The sequence below is a fragment of the Grampus griseus genome, assembly GCF_964374135.1.
Source record: "Grampus griseus genome assembly, chromosome: 20".
In the NCBI taxonomy this organism is placed as follows: Eukaryota; Metazoa; Chordata; class Mammalia; order Artiodactyla; family Delphinidae; genus Grampus; species Grampus griseus.
In genome coordinates this window covers 13,615,459-13,634,787 of record NC_139014.1, presented here as the reverse complement: position 1 = coordinate 13,634,787, position 19,329 = coordinate 13,615,459, and the positions used below count along the sequence as shown (strand labels likewise).

At 38.2% G+C, this 19,329-nt stretch overlaps 1 protein-coding gene across 11 annotated transcripts in view; it reads right to left on the bottom strand.

Moving 5' to 3' along the window:
* The window catches only part of BPTF (bromodomain PHD finger transcription factor), a gene marked incomplete at its 5' end in the record, with an annotated part of 139,257 nt that overhangs the window by 79,399 nt on the left and 40,529 nt on the right, over window positions 1–19,329 (bottom strand). For all 11 annotated transcript variants that reach the window (XM_082678170.1, XM_082678175.1, XM_082678180.1 and 8 more), the window contains 3 exons: window positions 9,717–9,905; window positions 10,461–10,664; window positions 12,673–12,896. In XM_082678170.1, the coding sequence (XP_082534296.1) occupies window positions 9,717–9,905; window positions 10,461–10,664; window positions 12,673–12,896 (617 nt within the window). The remainder of the gene's footprint in view (window positions 1–9,716; window positions 9,906–10,460; window positions 10,665–12,672; window positions 12,897–19,329) is intronic.

The following is a 19,329-nucleotide window of genomic DNA, read 5'->3' as shown; positions in this document are numbered from 1 at the left end:
TTTAACTAGAAGGTAATGCCTAAGTGATTGTTAATTTTAAGACCAATATAATAGTATCACTAAGAGTATAGTTCCTAAAAGTATATCAAAATGAATACTACCATAAACTGAAAGCCTAGGTCTTTCCTCGGCAGTTCAGAAATCTACAGCCTCCCTGTGCATTTCATTTTGCCACTGTTATGGTACCTTTTAAATCAATCCCCTAAATTAAAAGTCGTCGACAGTATATCACAAAGGCTATCTGTAATGCATCATGAGCTCCTAAATTTTTTTTTGAGTAAAAAACCAACAACCTGATAGAAAAATGGGAAAAATATATGAACAGTGACGAAAGAAATGAAAATGGCGGGAATTCCCTGGCGGTCCAATGGTTCAGACTCCGTGCTTCCACTGCCAAGGGCCCCGGTTCAATCCCTAGTCAGCGAACTGAAATCTCACAAGCCATGCGATTCAGCCACAAAAAAGAAAAAGAAAAAGAAAAAGAAAAATGGCCTTTAAACATGGAAATATGCTCACTTAATTCAAAGTAAGAGAAATGCAAAGTAAAATCGTATAGAGAAACTACCTCTCAGCTACCAGACTGGCCAAAAATCCAAGTCTCATGATACACTCAGGTAGAGAGGTGGTGGGTTAAAGAGGTACTGCCACACATTGTAGGACTGTAAAATGGTGCAAACTGGATAAAAGGGAACTGACAATAGCTAGAAAAATTACAGATGCATTTACTCTTAACCTAGCAATCTACCCTGAAATACACTGGCAAAAATACTAAATTACTTACTGATATTTACAGAGGTATTCACCGTAGCACTATTTATAATGGCAAAAGACCAGAAAAAACAAAATGCCCATCAATACGGCACTGGCTGAATAAAAGGTGGTACATACAATATCATGCACCATAACAAGGACTGAGGAAATCATTATATCCACATATGAAATGATCTCAAGATTAAATGTAAAAAGAAAGATGCAGAACAGTACTTAGAGTATGCTAATTTCATGTAAGAAAGGGAGAGAAATGTGAATTTATGCACATATTTTGCTTTTCTATACAAAAAAAAATAACACTAGAAGAATAACCAAAACTTAATAAAAATAGCTACCTGTAAGGGAAAGGAAGGAAATGGTTACCTAGAGAACGAAGGGATGAAAGTGGAAATTCTCTGAATAGATAACAGTTACAAAGTTTGACTTTGGAATCATGTAAATGTTTTACATTTTTTAAAAATTCAAGTTAGAAATGCAGCCCCTAAAAACTGAAAGAAAACAGCCTAATCGTGTATCAAGTTGTTGGCATAACCACACAGAGAAAAAGATTATTTCAAGTGACTTTGGAACACAGAATTTTGACTATACATTCTTACTGGAAATATGGTATAAAGATAAAGAGCTGCAAAAAAATCTTAAATGCGGTTCAGTACTCTTACTGTGAGCAATAATATTGGTATTATGAAATTACTATGCTATTTAAATCATTTCTTATTACTGTTATTAATGCACATCAGGATATTAACAATAATTATAAAAATAATCTATATTATTAATGGACATCTATAACAGGATAAAGCAAGTATATAATTAAGTTACTGTTATTAGGAACTAAGGCATTCAGTATAAAGGAAAAGAGATACAAGTGTAAAAAAAGAAACTAAGTATGCAATCCTCAATCTGAATTTGAAATGTCAACATGAATTGGTTTTTTTCTTTTCCAAAATACCTATTTCCTAACACTACCCAATAAAAAAGCCTAGAGGCAGTGAGAGCCCAAGAGCAGTAAATATTCTTGGGCCCAGATGACAGTCTCTAAATATCATTTCCCACAAAAAGGAACCAGGGCTTCTTGCAGGAATTACTGATTCCAGGTCTGGGGTAAGAAATGTATAAGATAAGCCACATACATCTTATTCTGCCAAAAAGCAAAAAAGCAAAAGAGACTACTGGGGTCATACACAGCAAAAAGGACTCAAAATCCAACATAAAGGGCCTCCTGAAAATCAATATAACCAAATTAATGATAACTACAACTGACTGAAACAAACTGCATACATAAAGACCCATGAGTTCAAACAGATACTTAAAATGAGAAAATCATGCCCCTCCCCCCAAAGTTCATAACTCAAAAATCACCACTGAAGGTAACTAGACACCAACTCCTGACTCTGAAAATCAGATTTTAAGAGAAATAATTAAGCATTTATTTCTGCTCTAATTATATTTCAAGGTATTCAAATAGACTTAATGAGGGAAAATTCTTTACAGAAGAATTCCAGTTAAAAAAATACTGAAAAAAATTATAGAATTAGAAATCATATACTATAACTTCCAAATAGACAGCTGATTTTGAACTCACTGATCAATCTTAGAATTTGTAAAGGTAAAACATACAGACATCACAATGAGCCTTTTGATGCAATATGATGTGAAATACCCAGAACACAGCTTATGAAGTATTCTTGCCAAAAGTCATTGAAAATGAATTTAATCGAGCCTTTAGAACAAATTAAACACTAAGAAGGAAAGAAAATCCTGGATGTGGGATATTCCATAGTAGGATATACTAAGATTCTTTAAAAAGTCAGGGAAGGGGAGAATGCTCTAGATTAAGAGACTCAGTAGATATAAAACCAAATGTCATGTCACGCGGGGATCTTATTTGGAGTTATTTAAAACACAGCCAATGTTTAAAAAAATTTTTTTAAGTGAGGAAATTTAAATTGACTGGATAGTAGGTGACAGTAAGGAATTGCTGTCAATTTTATTAAAATGATAATGGCACTGTAATTATACAAGAAAATGTCCATATTCTTTAGAAATGTATGTAGGACTGATATAACATGAGGTCTGGGATTTGCTTTAGAATACTGCAGTAAGGAAACAACCCAAATTCACATCATCAGGAAAGGGGATAAACTGTGGTATAGTTACACAGAGGAGTATTGTAATACAGTTAATGTGAAAGAACTCCAGCAACATAAAACATTATATTAGTAATATAAAGCGAAAAGATTAAGTTCCCCGAAGTTATACTTAACACATACACTTAATAAGACATACTTAACACAACACACTTGCTACACAGTTTAAAACAACCGAGGGCTTTCCTGGTGGCGCAGTGGTTGAGAGTCCGCCTGCCGATGCAAGGGACATGGGTTCGTGCCCTGGTCTGGAAAGATCCCACATGCCGCGGAGCAGCTGGGCCCGTGGGCCATGGCCACTGAGCCTGCGCGTCGGAGCCTGTTGCTCCGCAACAGGAGAGGCCACAGCAGTGAGAGGCCCGCATACCGCAAAAATAAAATAAAATAAAATAAAGAAACAGAAATACATAGTTTTTAGCAAACCATGTAGATCAACTCAATGAAGCAACAGTTATGTGGGCTATACATCACTTTGACCTCTAGTATCAATAGTCTTAATTCTACTGGATTTCTGTTATAAAAAGGAAAGAAAATATTAGTGAACACAGGATTCAGGGTGACAATCACTTCAGGTAGGGTAGAAGGATGCAGGCGATGAGAACAGGGAGATGGCTCGATACAGGTGAGTTTCAAAGCAGGACTTAGACTTCTGTTTTGGGTGATAGGTTCCTAGGTGTTTATTTCATTAATAAAGATCATTTCAAACGTGAATGAATAAATTAAGGGGGAATATGTAATGACCAATGATGAGTGCAATTAACTGAGGATTATGATTTATCTAATAGTGTACACATGGGGTCAAAGGGGGGCGATTTTTAAAAATTTGAGTCCTCCACACTCAAAAAAGCAGTTAAAAAAAAAAAGCATGAGTAAAACTCGTATGACAAAATATTGATGATTTTCTAATCTAAGTGTTAAAATATGGGGGAGGGGTCACTATACTATTCTCTTAACTTCCGTGCATGTTCATAATAAGAAAATTCTACATGAAAGACAGAAATGGCAAACTTAAAATCTGACAGCTGCAAACCAGTAATATAATCAACTAACTCATGTTGGAAAATGCATATATTTGGAAGAGAAGTCTCACATGAATAGCATCAAATTCCTCACTAATCATTCCTTTCACATCTGTAGATCTAGTTTTGAAATGTGCTGTATTCTTAATTTATAATTGTCTAAAAATCATCTTCTCGAATAATGAAACAGTATATAGACATCCCCTCATTTATGAGCTCAGAATTCAGAGTGCATTTTCTCACAGAAGTATAATAAAAAGTGATTGGGTTCCACACTAGCCCACAAAAAACTATTTCAGTATACAATACACCCCAAGTATGGTTTTAACCAAGACAATAACTCTGGGATAGGACTTAAGAGATTCCACCTAATCGTATCTTAAAATACTTCATAGAAAGTGCTCTCTGCTATTAGGAAGATGATGGTACTTCATAAAAGAATAGGCAATCAATCCCATCCCAAGGTATTTTGATGTTAAAAAAAACCATTACCCCACTGAAAGCAAACTGAATTCAGAATCTGTCCATTTAAACTTTCAAGGTGCTAACAAGCTGAGGACTATCATAACTCATAATACATAGCTTTTTCGTTGACTTGTCCCAAGTTAATTTGCCTTAAGTTTTCGTCCATTTCAGTTGAGAGGAATTGCTCTAGAACTCTTTACATCCTTACTTAATTAGGATTAAAGAAATCTCAAGCATTTGCTTTAAAACACCACAAAGAAGATATCACCTACCAATAGTCCTCACAGTTCAAATATTCTACACTAGAAGCTAAAACCAAACACATTTAAAAGAATAAGAAGGGCTTCCCTGGTGGCGCAATGGTTGGGAGTCCGCCTGCCGGTGCAGGGGACGTGGGTTCGTGCCCCGGTCCAGGAGGATCCCACGTGCCACGGAGCGGCTGGGCCCACGGGCCGTGGCTGCTGGGCCTGCGCATCTGGAGCCTGTGCTCCACGACGGGAGGGGCCCCAGCGGTGAGAGGCCCTCATACCGCAAAAAAAAAAAAAAAAGAATAAGAAACAAAAGAGTAATATTTAGCTGCAGAACCTCTAAAAGCCATTATCAATCAACTCAATGAGGTAAAAGTAAACGGGAAGCACATCAGTTCAGCATCCAGTATCAGCAGCCTCTTAACCTCCACTTAATTTCCTTACAATAAAATCCAAACCTAAAGCAAAGTACTATCTTTTAAGATGTCGTTATCCCAAAAAGTTAAGAAAAAGGTTAAATTAATATGTTCTTATAGTTCAACTTTACAGATGTTAGACTTTCAATATGTCCATGGAAACACTTTCAAAGCAATTATAAATAGTTATGGAAATAAAGCCAGTTTTATCTACTGCTGCTATTTTCTTAGTCCCAGTCATTAAATCTAGAGGCATAACTTTAATAAAACAAATGCTGTCTTCATTATATGTTTGAATACAAATTCTCATAGTACATTTGAGGTTAAGATGCTAGAAAGACACATGCCCCTGTCTCTCCTTATATACTGAAAAACTGGCAATCTGGTACAAAAGTTTCTAATCTAAAATCCAGAACGAAAGTGTAATTCTGAAATTGAGCTATTTGTTAACTACAAAGAAGTTATACTGAATAATAAACAGTACACTTGCTATAAGGGGTCGTTTTTGGCAACATAACCATTTTCATGAACTGAAGTGAAATGTCTGGAATACAGATGCAGCGGTGGAAAATCTCAGGAACAGATATTCAGAAATTAACTTTTTTTTTTTTTTTTTTTTTCCCCGATACGCGGGGCTCCCACTGCCGTGGCCTCTTCCGTTGCGGAGCACAGGCTCCGGACGCGCAGGTCCAGCGGCCACGGCCCACGGGCCCAGCCGCTCCGCGGCATGTGGGATCCTACTGCACCGGGGCATGAACCCGCGTCCCCTGCATCGGCAGGTGGACGCTCAACCACTGCGCCACCAGGGAAGCCCCAGAGATTAACTTTTTTAAGTGATGTCTACAAACATTTCCCAAAATATGGCCCAACTTTTCAGTTTAAACTTCAATCTCAGCCACATAAAATCTTTCTGAATCATACCCAATTTGAAATCATGAAATCTGCCCATTTTTCTTATGTTCTCACTCCTTTAGATTTTTAGACCACAGACTTATAATTTTTCTTTTGCATAATGTCGTCTATCATAAGAAAATGATAGTGCTCTCTGACAGGACTTGACAAAATACAGCTTGAAATAAATAAATATGCATATGCATATATATGTATACATATGTGTGTATATATTTCTAAGGAAATTTTAAAGTAGATGTATTTTGAAAGAGATTTTAAATTCTCGGGTTATTTTTAAGTATCTTTCCATTCCAGAAAAGATATAAAATACAAACGCTAATCAAAAGAAAGCTTCTGTAGTTTAGTAGTATTATTAAAGATAAAGGACATTTCACAAAGATATAGTTAATTCAACAATATAAAAATTATGTGCACCTACTAACACAGGCTCAAAATATATAATGCAAAAACTAAAAATATTTAAAAGATAAAAAGGCAACCCCACAGTAAATAGAAATAACTTAAAAGTATCTTGCATATGTTATAAAGCAGAAACTAACACACCATTATAAAGCAATTATACTCCAATAAAGATGTTAAAAAAAATTATCTTCCATAGAGGGGAAAAAAAATAGCAAACATATAGATTTCAACAACACAATTAAAACCCTGACCTAGTTGTTCTGTACTGCACCCCAAAACTAAAAATAGACATCCTCTTCAAGTGTATATGAGACAGTTCATCAACATTAACCAAATGCTGGACCACAAAACAAGCCTCAACAAATCTTAAAGGACATAAATCACGTACAGAATGTTCTCTGACTACAGTGTGTTAAACTAGAAATCAATAAAAAAGATAACTAGAAATCTCTAGGACTTCCCTGGTGGCGCAGTGGTTAAGAATCCGCCTGCCAATGCACAGGACATGGGTTCGAGCCCTAGTCCGGGAAGATCCCACACACTGCAGAGCAACTAAGCCCATGTGCCACAACTACTGAGCCTGAGCTCTACAGCCTGAGAGTCACAACTACTGAGCAGCATGCCACAACTACTGAGGCCCACGTGCCTAGAGCCTGTGCTCCACAACAAGAGAAGCCACTGGCTGCAAGGAAGAGTAGCCCCCACTCACCACAACTAGAGAAAGCCTGTGCACAGCAATGAAGATCCAAAGCAGCCAAAAATTAATTAAAAAAAAAGAAAATCTCTAAATGTTTGAGTATTAAACAATATATTTCTAAACAAGCAATGGGTTAAAAAAAACCCACATCATAATAGAATTTAGAAAGTATTTTAAACTGAATGATAAAGACAAAATAACATATTAAAGTTTGTGAGATGCAGCTACAGCAGTACATAGAGGGAAATTTATAGCCTTGACAACAGACATAGAAAAAATAAAAAATAATCAAAGCATCCATCTTAAGAAGCTAGAAGAAAAAAATAATAAAGAGGGTATGAGATATATGTATATGTATAACTGATTCACGTTGTTATAAAGCAGAAACTAGCACACCATTGTAAAGCAATTATACTCCAATAAAGATGTTTAAAAAAAAAAAGTGTATGCGAGGGACTTCTCTGGCGGTCCAGTGGTTAGGACTTTGCCTTCCAGTGCAGGGGAGGAAGGTTCAATCCCTGGGCAGGGAGCTAAGATCCCACATGCCTCACGGCCAAAAAACCAAAACATAAAACAGAAGCAATACTGTGACAAATTCAATAAAGACTTTAAAAATGGTCCACAACCAAAAAAAAAAAAAGAGGGTATGGGAAACTTCTGGAGGTGATGGATATGTTTATGTCATAGATTGTGGTGATGGTTTCACAGGTATATATTTATCTCCAAACTCATCAAGTTGTACATATTAAATATGTACAGCTTTTTGTATATTAATTATACCTCAATAGAGTGGTTTTGAAAAAAAAAAGACAGGGAAGAAAAATTCACAAAAATGAAAAAATATAAAAGGAATGAAATAAAAATAAGATAAAAACCTAGAAAAAATATAAAGAGGATAAACAAAGCCCAAAGTTATTTTTTTAAAGACTCATAAAAATTGTTAATAGTCTTATGAAATGATTAAGAGAAAACAGATAACCAATTTCTTGACTGAAAAAAGAGATCACTACAGATGCTATAGACATTTAAAAAATAGGATGTTATTATGTCAATAAAATCTTAAATTTAAATGAAATGGTAGATTCCTAGAAAAATAAAATTTACTAAAACTGACACAAGAAAACAACAGAAAATATGAATAGCTACTATCTATCAAAGAAATGAAATCTACAATTAATAACTTTCCCACAATGAAAACTCCAGGACCAGAAGACTGTAGCAAACATTTAAGGAATAAATAACACCAACCCACAGAAACTCTTGCAGACAAAAGGAAAAGTGGGAACTTGTACCAACTCATTTTATGAGGCCAGCATAATCTAGGCATCAAATCCTGACACAGACATTATCACAGAAAGAAAATTGCAAGTCAATATCATTCATGAAAGTTGACGCAAAAATCCTAAACAAAATATTAAAAAATGAAATGCAACAATACATAAGAGCAAGAACATATCACAACCAAGTTGTATTTATTCCAGGAATATGATGAGATTGGGTTAACATTTTTTAAAATATCAATGGAGAAACTTTTGCTTCCAGTCAGGATGGAGTAGAGGGACTGGACTTAGCCCAGCCAATGAAACATCCACACACAAAAAAAAGAGACCACTTGATAGAAAATGAACAAAAGAACTGACAGGCAATTCTCAAAAGAAGTTATCCAAATGTCTAATATATATATATATACACACACACACACACACACACACACACATATAGGCGCACACACACACACACACACGCACACACACACACGAAAGATGCTCAACATCCTTAGTCACCAGGGAACTACAAGTTCAAATCACAGTAAGATATCCTTACATTCCTACCAGAATGGCTAAAATAAAGAGAGGCGGGAAAAAAAAAGGAAAGAACTACATGACATTCTTATAATACACAGAAAAACTCTTTAAGGATTTCCAATACAGTATTAACTATAATTATTGACTTTTGATAGGATTACCAGTATTTTTTTTCTTGTTTTGCTCATCTAAATTTTCTGATTTGTTTTTCAAAAATATACACACAGCTCCTATAATAAAAAAATTTTTTTTCATTTTTAAAAAAGGCAAAAGGAAAGGCATAATAACATTCTTGGTGTGATAGAACTTATTTTGAATTTAATTTTAAAAAGCTTAAAATTTATTACTGGTTAATTTACATTTTCATGTCAAAATATATTGTGACAATGGTTTTCTATTGTAACATTATGGTTTGAGATGTTGTTAAAAAAAAACTTACATGACCACATGCAAACATAAAATTAATCTGTTAGTACATACAGAATTGGAATGGTCAAATCATTCAACACTGAGCCATTAGTATGTGAGTACTTAAAACCAAAATATCTGCCACTATGGTCTGGTGATAAAATATAAAAATAAGTCTATTAGACAAAAACAGCTAAATGAACTTTAAAAAGCATGAAGATTATGATGAGTTTCAAGCACTAAATGCAAGAACATCTGTCAAACTCCAAATGTTAGGTGACAACTTAGCAATCAGGGATGGCACTTATGTAAGCAAGCAGCATGAATGAACACATACTTTAAAGTTTTAGGTGACATTCAGCTTTTACTACTAAAGGGAAGGATTTCCCCCCCATTACAGAGGCATTGATACACTGCCCTCTGTACCTGGCACATCCTGGGGGAGCTCAGATGCCACCTTCTTCTCTGCCATGTTGCTGCTATCATGGGTTTCTGAGAGACACCCCACGGGACTCCTCCCTTCAGAGGGACTAGTCTCTTCTGAAGAAGCATTTGTTGTGTTGTCGCCAAGATTTGCTGACACAGAGTTACCTTTATCCCCAACTTCTGTTGGCTCTACAGTAAAATGCACAACAAAACTTTAAAGATATCCTTTAAAATTGCTTTAGGACAAATGGCCACATTCAGTCAACTACTAAAAATGAATGATCACCAAAAAACCTGGCTTCTATTCGATGGCCATTTTGAAGCAATTAGATTCTGGGATAATTTTGCAGCAGGTAATCCAAAGGGTATTTAAGAATATTTGATATATTAAGAATGTTTAAGTAGTTAACATAAAAAGGAACGTATTATATCACATACAAAAGTGTATATTCTGGTATAAAAACAGTGATTTTCACCAAAAAATCTTATAGGGAAATGGCACCTTATTAAGAAGTATAAATAGAGATATGGGTATAACACTATAGTAAATCCACCAATATATAAAACTCATTACAATGACTGTACATGTTATATATGGAGGAAGGGTATCCTAATCTCTTCAGAAATGTAAAATTAAATAGTTGTTTGCAATAAAAAAGATTCATTTTCATTTTGCAAGTAAAACTGGAGTTTTCGTAAGTAACACTGATGAAATATTTCTTTTTAACCAAATAATGTTTTTACCCTCAGATTTTCCTTGCTCAGGATCATCTGGTGTTTTGTCATCACTGTCTTTTTCAAGACTCTGGTCTTCAAACTCCTCTCTGCTTTTCTCAGCATCTTTGGAGTTATTATTCTCAGTCTCATTCTTCTCCTTTTCTATTTCTTCTGGACTTTTAACAATATCAATGTCTCCTTTTTTGGCTCTTATAGATTCCAAAATTTCTTCTATAATAAAACAAATAAAATTATGTTTCCATATATACCAAGTATAAAAGTACTACAAATGCCACTTAAGAGTTTCAATACAAGTTATTAAACATAAATTTGCTAAAAGCATTAAGAGCTATGAAATAAGGATCAAGATTACCAGTAACATTTTGATGTTTAGAGAACTCAAATCGATTTGGTTATCTTCACTTCTAGAAAATACATGATAATATAGGCTCTAATTTCTTTTTTAAAAAAGAAAGAAAAATTAGTCTATCTTTTAAAATTGAGATTGATATAGATTACTGTGATATCCTCTGGCATAGGAGAAAATCTGTTAAGCTGACACAGACCCACAGTCTGGGCAGTGTGGTACAGTAACAAAAACCTAGAGACCCAGGACCTAGCACAGATCTGACCTGAATTAACTACGTGAGCCTGGGGGTAGGCTACTAAATCTTCAGGTCTCCACTGTAAAATGAGAAAACAGAGGCCCATTTGGAAACATTTCTCTCTGAAGTCCCATAACTTTCTGGAAGTCACTAAATCCCTAATGGCTCTAATTTTCTTTCAACTAGGGTGGAGTGATACTACGGCATGGGTGCAGACCACAAGTTATATCAGCATAGACTCCTGTATATTAATAATGTTCTTTGGGTTATGATCCAATACTATCATTTTTACTTTGTTGCTCAAATCGGTCCAGCTTTTGGCCATTGGGAGCTTTTCCAGGTAAGTCCTGTATCCTTTAAACACATGAGTCCTGTAACCTTTAAACACACTTCCTTCCCACCTTCCTTCCTTCTGTGCTTCCTCACTTTCCAGCACTGCAAGATGTTCCAGACTCACCTTGTATTTTCTTTGCCCCAGCCCTAGAATTCTCAAGGAGTCTTGATTCTTTTTTTAATCGGAGAATGAGATTTTATTTTATTTTTTATTTTTTTGCGGTACGCGGGCCTCTCACTGCTGTGGCTTCTCCCGCTGCGGAGCATAGGCTCTGGATGCACAGGGTCAGCGGCCATGGCTCACGGGCCCAGCTGCTCCACAGCACGTGGGATCTTCCCGGACCGGGGCACGAACCCGCGTCCCCTGCATCGGCTGGCAGACTCCCAACCACTGTGCCACCAGGGAACCCCTGGAGAATGAAATTTAGAAGTCATGATCTGGGGCTTCCCTGGTGGCGTAGTGGTTGAGAATCTGCCTGCTAATGCAGGGGACACAGGTTCGAGCCCTGGTCTGGGAGGATCCCACATGCCGCGGAGCAACTAGGCCCATGAGCCACAACTACTGAGCCTGCGCATCTGGAGCCTGTGCTCCGCAACAAGAGAGGCCGCGATAGTGAGAGGCCCACGCACCGTGACGAAGAGTGGCCCCCACGGGCTTCCCTGGTGGCGCATTGGTTGAGAGTCCGCCTGCCGGTGCAGGGGACACGGGTTCGTGCCCCGGTCTGGGAAGATCCCACATGCCGCGGACTTGGCTGGGCCCGTGGGCCATGGCCACTGAGCCTGCGCGTCCGGAGCCTATGCTCCGCAGCGGGAGAGGCCACAGCAGTGAGAGGCCCGCGTACCGCAAAAAAAAAAAAAAAAAAAGATGTTACAATAGGGGAAGCATGCTGCAGCGTACATGAAACCCTCTGTGTTATCTTAGCAACTTTTCTGTAACTCTAAAATTATTCTAAAATTAAAAGTTTATTAGAAAAAAAGAAAACAAAGAGTAAATTTTAAAGGAATACCATTTCTCATAATTAAAAACAGGACTCCCCAAAAGGTTTATTAATAAAATTCTTGAATTAAAGAAAGAAACAAATATAATTTGGGGAACATCAGCAATGAGCAAGGCAAGGTACAAAACACTAAAATGCACAGGATCCCCAATTTATGTTAGGATGAACAAGTTCCTCTTGAGAAAATGAAATATAGAGAATTCAAATAATCATACTTGAAAATTTTAATATATTTTCATATTTTGTAGTGATTTCATACCAGGAAATGGAACAAAAAGTAAAATAAGAAAATTTCCCTCTCACCATTAGCTGCCGCCAGAAAGGATTTATTACTGCCCCGAGCCTTATTGGTCAGGTCTTCAGTTATGTCCATGTGCCGGTGGATTTCTTCACGCATTTCTTCTAGGATTTTGCAGAGTTCTGCTTCCCAGTAATCTTTGTCTAGACAGTCAATTAATTCTGCAAGCTGGACCTTTGTGCTGTAGTACCAAATTTTCTTTTCATTTTCATTTTCCGTGTCTTCTTCTCTGTTTAAAAAAAGCACAAAAACACTTTGATGTTAGACAAAATGGCACTTACCTGACAATTTTATCTATCCAGTGGAAGTTAAAACTCACAAAGATTGTGCACTAAAGCTCAGTATATTTGCTCATAAGGGATCCTATCAAGTCTCATTCAAACTCAAGGTACTCATTTTATTTGAACCTCTAATTATTTTGATTTCCTAGCCCATAGCAGCTTAGGATAAAATAATTTGCTTGTAGTAGTGGGAAGAGAGGAATTAGTATAGCAGCAAAGAAAGATATCTAAAAACATGACATGCAGAAACATGACCTTAAAATTCAGAGAGTGTGAGTACTTGGTGGAGGACAGTCTTGGTTACACTTCAATCAACTTTAAGATCATCACTGTAACAATGCGAGGAGCAGAATAACCAGAAATTTTTAAACTGTGTTCAGTACTTGGCAGGTACAGAGCAGGTTCACATTACAGTATAGTTCAGAAACATTTCCATCCAAATGGTGTAAATGCTCTGCTAAATTCTGGTCCCTGAAGGAGTCATCTCAATCAAGTAACAATGCCTCATCCCTCTTTCTTAACGGACAATCAAAGCTCAAACTGGAGAGAAGAAGAGTACAGCAGCTTCTTTTCCTGCTTAAATCTCTCTAAAGATGCCAGTCACTTGTAATGGAGGTGGAGACTTCAACACTAATAACTAAAAACACAAGGCAAATTAATGTCTAGGACCAGACTTCAAGAAACATATGTGACTTAGTTCTTCTCTCATTCAGAAGAATTCAGGAGTATGTGTGAGGTACCTAACAAGAAAGAGTCTAACATTCCTGTCTGCTCAAAGGCAAACTCACAAAGCTGAAAGAAGAGCACTTTAAGAAAGATATGGCTTTAAATGAGATATGTGAACGGGGACAAGACACAACTCCTCTGAGCCTCTGAGACATTTTATTCACCTCACTGGTAAAATGAGGACAACAGTACCTGTCTTGAGGGACACGGTAAGATACTATATGGTAAATAAAGGTATTATAATAAGGCATCTATCATAGTGCCTGGAAAACATCATTAGCGATCAATAAATAGAAAATATTATTGTTACTAGTAAGGTAGTAAATAAATTAAAATGTAGCAGAATTCCAGGAATGAGACATTCAATAATTCTGAACAAAGAAGGGATATATTAAATCATGGATAAATAAAAGGATATCAAAATTATCAAAAATTTTAAAGAAAAAGAGATTAATAAAGGGTTCCTGTTTTCCCTCTTTCAAATCAGCATCTGCTGACATATGATATTAATATATTTCTGTTAGAAGTTTTTTACAAAAATTTCTGAAAATCATTTTTTTAAGCTGCTCTAGATTTCACTTTACAGTGGGTATTTCTACTGACTTTTTATGACTGAGTGAGAACAATGGTCTACTCCAATTTAAAATGTTAAAGATGTCAGAATCCTCTAAATAAAAAGATTAATAGGGGGCTTCCCTGGTGGCGCAGTGGTTAAGAATCCGCCTGCCAATGCAGGGGACACGGGTTCGAGCCCTGGTCCGGGAAGATCCCGAATGCCGTGGAGTGGCTGAGCCCGTGTGCCACAAGTACTGAGCCTTCATTCTAGAGCCCACGAGCCACAACTACTGAGCCCACGTACCACAACTACTGAAGCCCATGCGCCTAGAGCCTGAGCTCTGCAACAAGAGAAGCCACTGCAATGAGAAGCCCGCACACCGCAACGAAGAGTAGCCTACCCTCGCCTCAACTAGAGAAAGCCCACGCAGCAACAAAGACCCAATGCCGCCAAAAATAAATAATAAATAAATAAAAAGTACATAGTGAGCTTTGACGGAGCACAAGAGTTACAGGACAGCCTAATTCTTTGTTTTCTAAGATTTCAATCTTAAGGATTTTCCCTCTGTTTAATGATATCAAATTCTTTCCTTGTTTGCTTTTTTCCTCTTGATTCAGAAATATCTACAAATTTCAATGGAACGAGAAAAACATTCTACATAAAAACGTTTTTGGGGTAGAAAACAATTTATAAGCATACGACTTCTACATGAAAGTGAGATGCTGTGGGAACAAATTTAATTAAATGGACATTCTGTCCAATTTTCCAAGCAACTCACAGGCTACTAAAAGGGTCCTTATCAGTTGACTGACTTAGCCCATGCTGGCATCTGCATAATTTCCATCTTAACGGAGAACACTTAATTTTAATCTTAATTTTCATCTTAACAGAGAATTCACAACTTTATATGGTGGCAGTCTATTCTAGATTGGAACTGCTCCGTTAGAAAGTTTTCTCCTTTTAAGAGATGACACACACCTAGTGTTTCCACCAATCCATCCTGATTCTGCCTGCTAGAATTCTCTGAAATAAACCTAACGCCTCCTCCACACACAGTCCATCAACTCTTTCACAACATCTATAATTTTACCCCGTTTTTTTTCTTTTCAGGCCAAACATGCTCAAATACTTTATTCCTCATACAGCATGTTTTCCAGTCGTCACTACCCTGATATTCTTCCCCTAAATGTACAGTTTTGTCAATGTCCCTCTAAAAACAGCTCTATTGGGGGACTTCCCTGGTGGTCCAGTGGTTAAGAATCCGCCTTCCAATGCAAGGGACACGGGTTCAATCCCTGGTTGGGGAACTAAGATCCCACATGAAGCGGGGCAACTAAGCCCACACCCACAACTACTGAGTCCACATGCCGCAGCTACAGAGCCCATGCGCTCTGGAGCCAGCATGCCACAACTAGAGAGAAGCCCACAACATGCAACGAAAGATCCCACATGCCGCAACTAAGACCCGATGCAGCCAAAAATATATATTAAAAAAAAATAAAAAGTAAAAATAGCTCTATTTTTCATTCTGCTCATCAAAGATAATACTCAACAATGACCATTTATTTTCTTCTTGAAGCTACAGAAGGATAAATTCATCAAAAGCATAAAGTAGCAAAACTGAGTGAACAATAACAGCTAATGCTTTCAAAGAAGTTTTAATATTGATGTACTTGGGCACGTTTACACAGTTTATATAACCAAGATTATCTGTTCTAATTGTAAAAGTGACAACTGCTTTCCTAGATGAATATACATCAATTTGTAAGTACCTTTGTTTATGGGGTTAGAATTTGGTTTCTACAGAAGCCCTGTCTCTACAACGTTCCTTCTGCACACCCAAACTGGCCTGGCTTCCCTGAAGTCACAGGGGAGGACAGAATGGAATGAAAATATGGGCTAAAGATAAAATTAATAGCAAACTTACAGATTATATGCCTACATTTTAAAGTCTGTTTGGCTTTTACTTAGCCAAGATAAGTAAGAGGTTAATGACTAACAGTACGTTTTGAGTTTCATTTCTAAACAAACCCACAGAAACTAATAAGAGTGAGGAACGCTAGTGTGGTGGGTTGACAAAAAGGTATGTCCACCTGAAACTGCAGAATGTGACCTTACTTGGAAATATGGTCTTTGCAGATGTAATTAGCTAAGGATCTTGAGATGAAATCATTCTGGATTTAGGGTGAGCCCTAAATCAAATGACTGCTATCCTTACAAGCGGAGGAGAGGATTCAAAGAGACACGTGGAGAAGGTGATGTGAAGATGGAGGCAGAGATTCGAGTCATGTGCCTTTGCCTATGAGCCAGGAGACACCAAGGAAGGCCAGCAACCACCAGAAGCTAGGAGACAGGCATGGAACAGAGTCTCCCTGAGCCTCCAGAAAGAAACAATCCTGCTGACACTGGTTTCAAACTTCTAGCCGCCAGAATCGCGAGAGAATAAATTCCTGTTGCTTTAAACAACTCATTTTATGGTCAATTTGTTATGGCAGCCCTAGGAAACTAAAACAGATTTTGATTTCATGCTTTTTTTTTATGATTTAATTTTTTAACTTATTTTTTTGGCTGCATTGGGTCTTTGTTGCTGCGCGTGGGCTTTCTCTAGTTGCGGCAAGCGGGGGCTACTCTTCATTGTGGTGCGTGGGCTTCTCACTGCAGTGGCTTCTCTTTGTTGCGGAGCATGGGCTCTAGGCGCGCGGGCTTCAGTAGTTGTGGCTCGCGGGCTCAGTAGTTGTGGCTCGCAGGCTCTAGAGCACAGGCTCAGTAGTTGTGGCATGCAGGCTTCGTAGTTGTGGCATGCGGGCTCAGCAGTTGTGGTCCACAGGCTCTAGAGCGCGGGCTCAGTAGCTGTGGCATGCAGGCTCAGCAGTTGTGGCTCACGGGCTCTAGAGCGCAGGCTCAGTAGTTGTGGCATGCGGGCTTCAGTAATTGTGGCACGCGGGCTCAGCAGTTGTGGCTCACAGGCTCTAGAGTGTGGGCTCAGTAGCTGTGGCATGCGGGCTTTGCAGCTGTGGCACGAGGGCTCAGTAGTTGTGGCTTGCAGGCTCTAGAGCGCAGGCTCAGTAGTTGTGGCATGCGGCCTTCAGTAGTTGTGGCACGCAGGCTCAGTAGTTGTGGCTTGTGGGCTCTATAGACTGCAGGCTCAGTAGTTGTGGCACACAGGCTTAGTTGCTCCACGGCACGTGGGATCTTCCCAGACCAGGCTCGAACCCGTGTCCCCTGCATTGGCAAGCAGATTCTTAACCACTGCGCCACCAGGGAAGTCCCCTAAAACAGATTTTGATACTGGGAAAGGAAGTGCTGCTATAACAGATACTTAAAAACGTGGGAGTGGCTTAGGAACTGGAAATGGGAAAAGGCTGGAAGAATTTTGAGGCACTTGACAGAAAAGGCCTAGACTTTCTTGAAGAGACAGAGGTTAGCAGAGATTGGAATTATGCTGCCAGCAAGCCAAGGAACACTTGGGGCACTAGAAGCTGTAAAGGGCAAGAAAAGAATTCTTTCCTAGAGCCTTTGGAGGGAGTGGGCCCACTGACACCTTGATTTTTTACTTCTAGCCTCCAGAACTGTGAGAAAATTAATCTCTCACTTTGCCTTGTTACAGCAGCCACAGGAAACTAATGCGGTTCAGGAGTCAGAGATTAAAGGCAGCCCAAGGAGGTTAAAAGCACACATTCTGGAGTCACAATGCCTGGGACTGAATTCTGATTCTGCCACTTACTAGTTGTATGATACTGGATAAATTACTTAACCTCTCTCTTGCCTCAACTTCTCCCTCTGAAAAATGGGGTGACAGTACTTACATCAAAATGCTGTTGTGAGGATAAAACACATAAAGTGCTTTGAACACTGACAGCACGTGGTGGGTGCAATCTGCAGGGTTGCTATTATGTTCTTCATCTGATGAAGTATATGATATTTACCTTAAAACAAATAATTACAAGTTTAATGGGTGTTTTTAAAAAAAAGATGTGTTTCACGGTGCAAGAGGGAGAGAAATTCAGGGGAAAAAGCCCTAGGAAATGGCATAAATAGGCTGACTTGAAGGATAAGTTAGTCGAAAGGCTTTGCGGGTTTTTAGTTTGCTTTTTATTGATTTTGTTTTGGGTGGTGGGAAGCAAAAGAAATAAATACACAAAATTAGGGATCTGTGAACTTTCTGTTAAGAGCAAATGGAAGTATGTAATTGAAAGGTTTTTCAACTTGGGGGGAAAAGACCTGATCAGAATGGCTGTTTTAAAAATAATCCAGCTATGGGGATTTCCCTGGTGGTCCAGTGGCTAAGACTCCACGCTCCCAATGCAGAGGGCCCAGGCTCAATCCCTGGTCGGGGAACTAGATCCCACATGCTGCAACTAAGAGTTCGCATGCCGCAACTCAATGATCCCGTGTGCCACAACAAAGACCTGATGCAGCCAAAATAAATAAATAAATATTAAAAAAAAAAATCATCCAGCTATGGAACAGAGAAGAGAATTGGGGAGTTACACATACACCAGTTTGGAGACTACTAAACTAGTCTAATCAAGATGATGTTGACAGTGAGAATGGAGAGAAATGGATTCAATATTTAAGAGGTAATTAAAAGATATAACAAACAACATAGGACAAAAGACTATTCCCAGGTTTCTAGCCTGAGCAGCCAGTAGGATGGTGATCCCATTTACTAAGATGGCAACACTGAATGAAGGGTAGGTAATGGGGGCAAGTGATGCATGCAGTTTTAGACATGTTGTATCTGAGGTGCCTGCTATGTGGACTTGTCCAGGAGGCTGCTGGTATGCAGAACTGGACACAGGCAGAAGGATTACAGGCGTAGGTCTGATGGCAACTGAGTCAGCAAGTAAATAGGTGGCTTATGGCTAGAACGTGGAGGTGCAAGTGGAAAGCTGTACAGGTTAAAAAGCATAAATTAGTTCATCTGGAAAATGAAAAAATGCAGAGTTTTAAAATGCTGTGTCCAAGGTAATTTTATTCAGAACAGACAGTGACAGGAAACAGTGCTAGTCTAATCTGGCAGTTCCTATTTTACTAGAAGTCCCAATTTGAGAGCAAAGGATTGATAGAATGAAAGCAATATTTAAGAAAGACTGGCC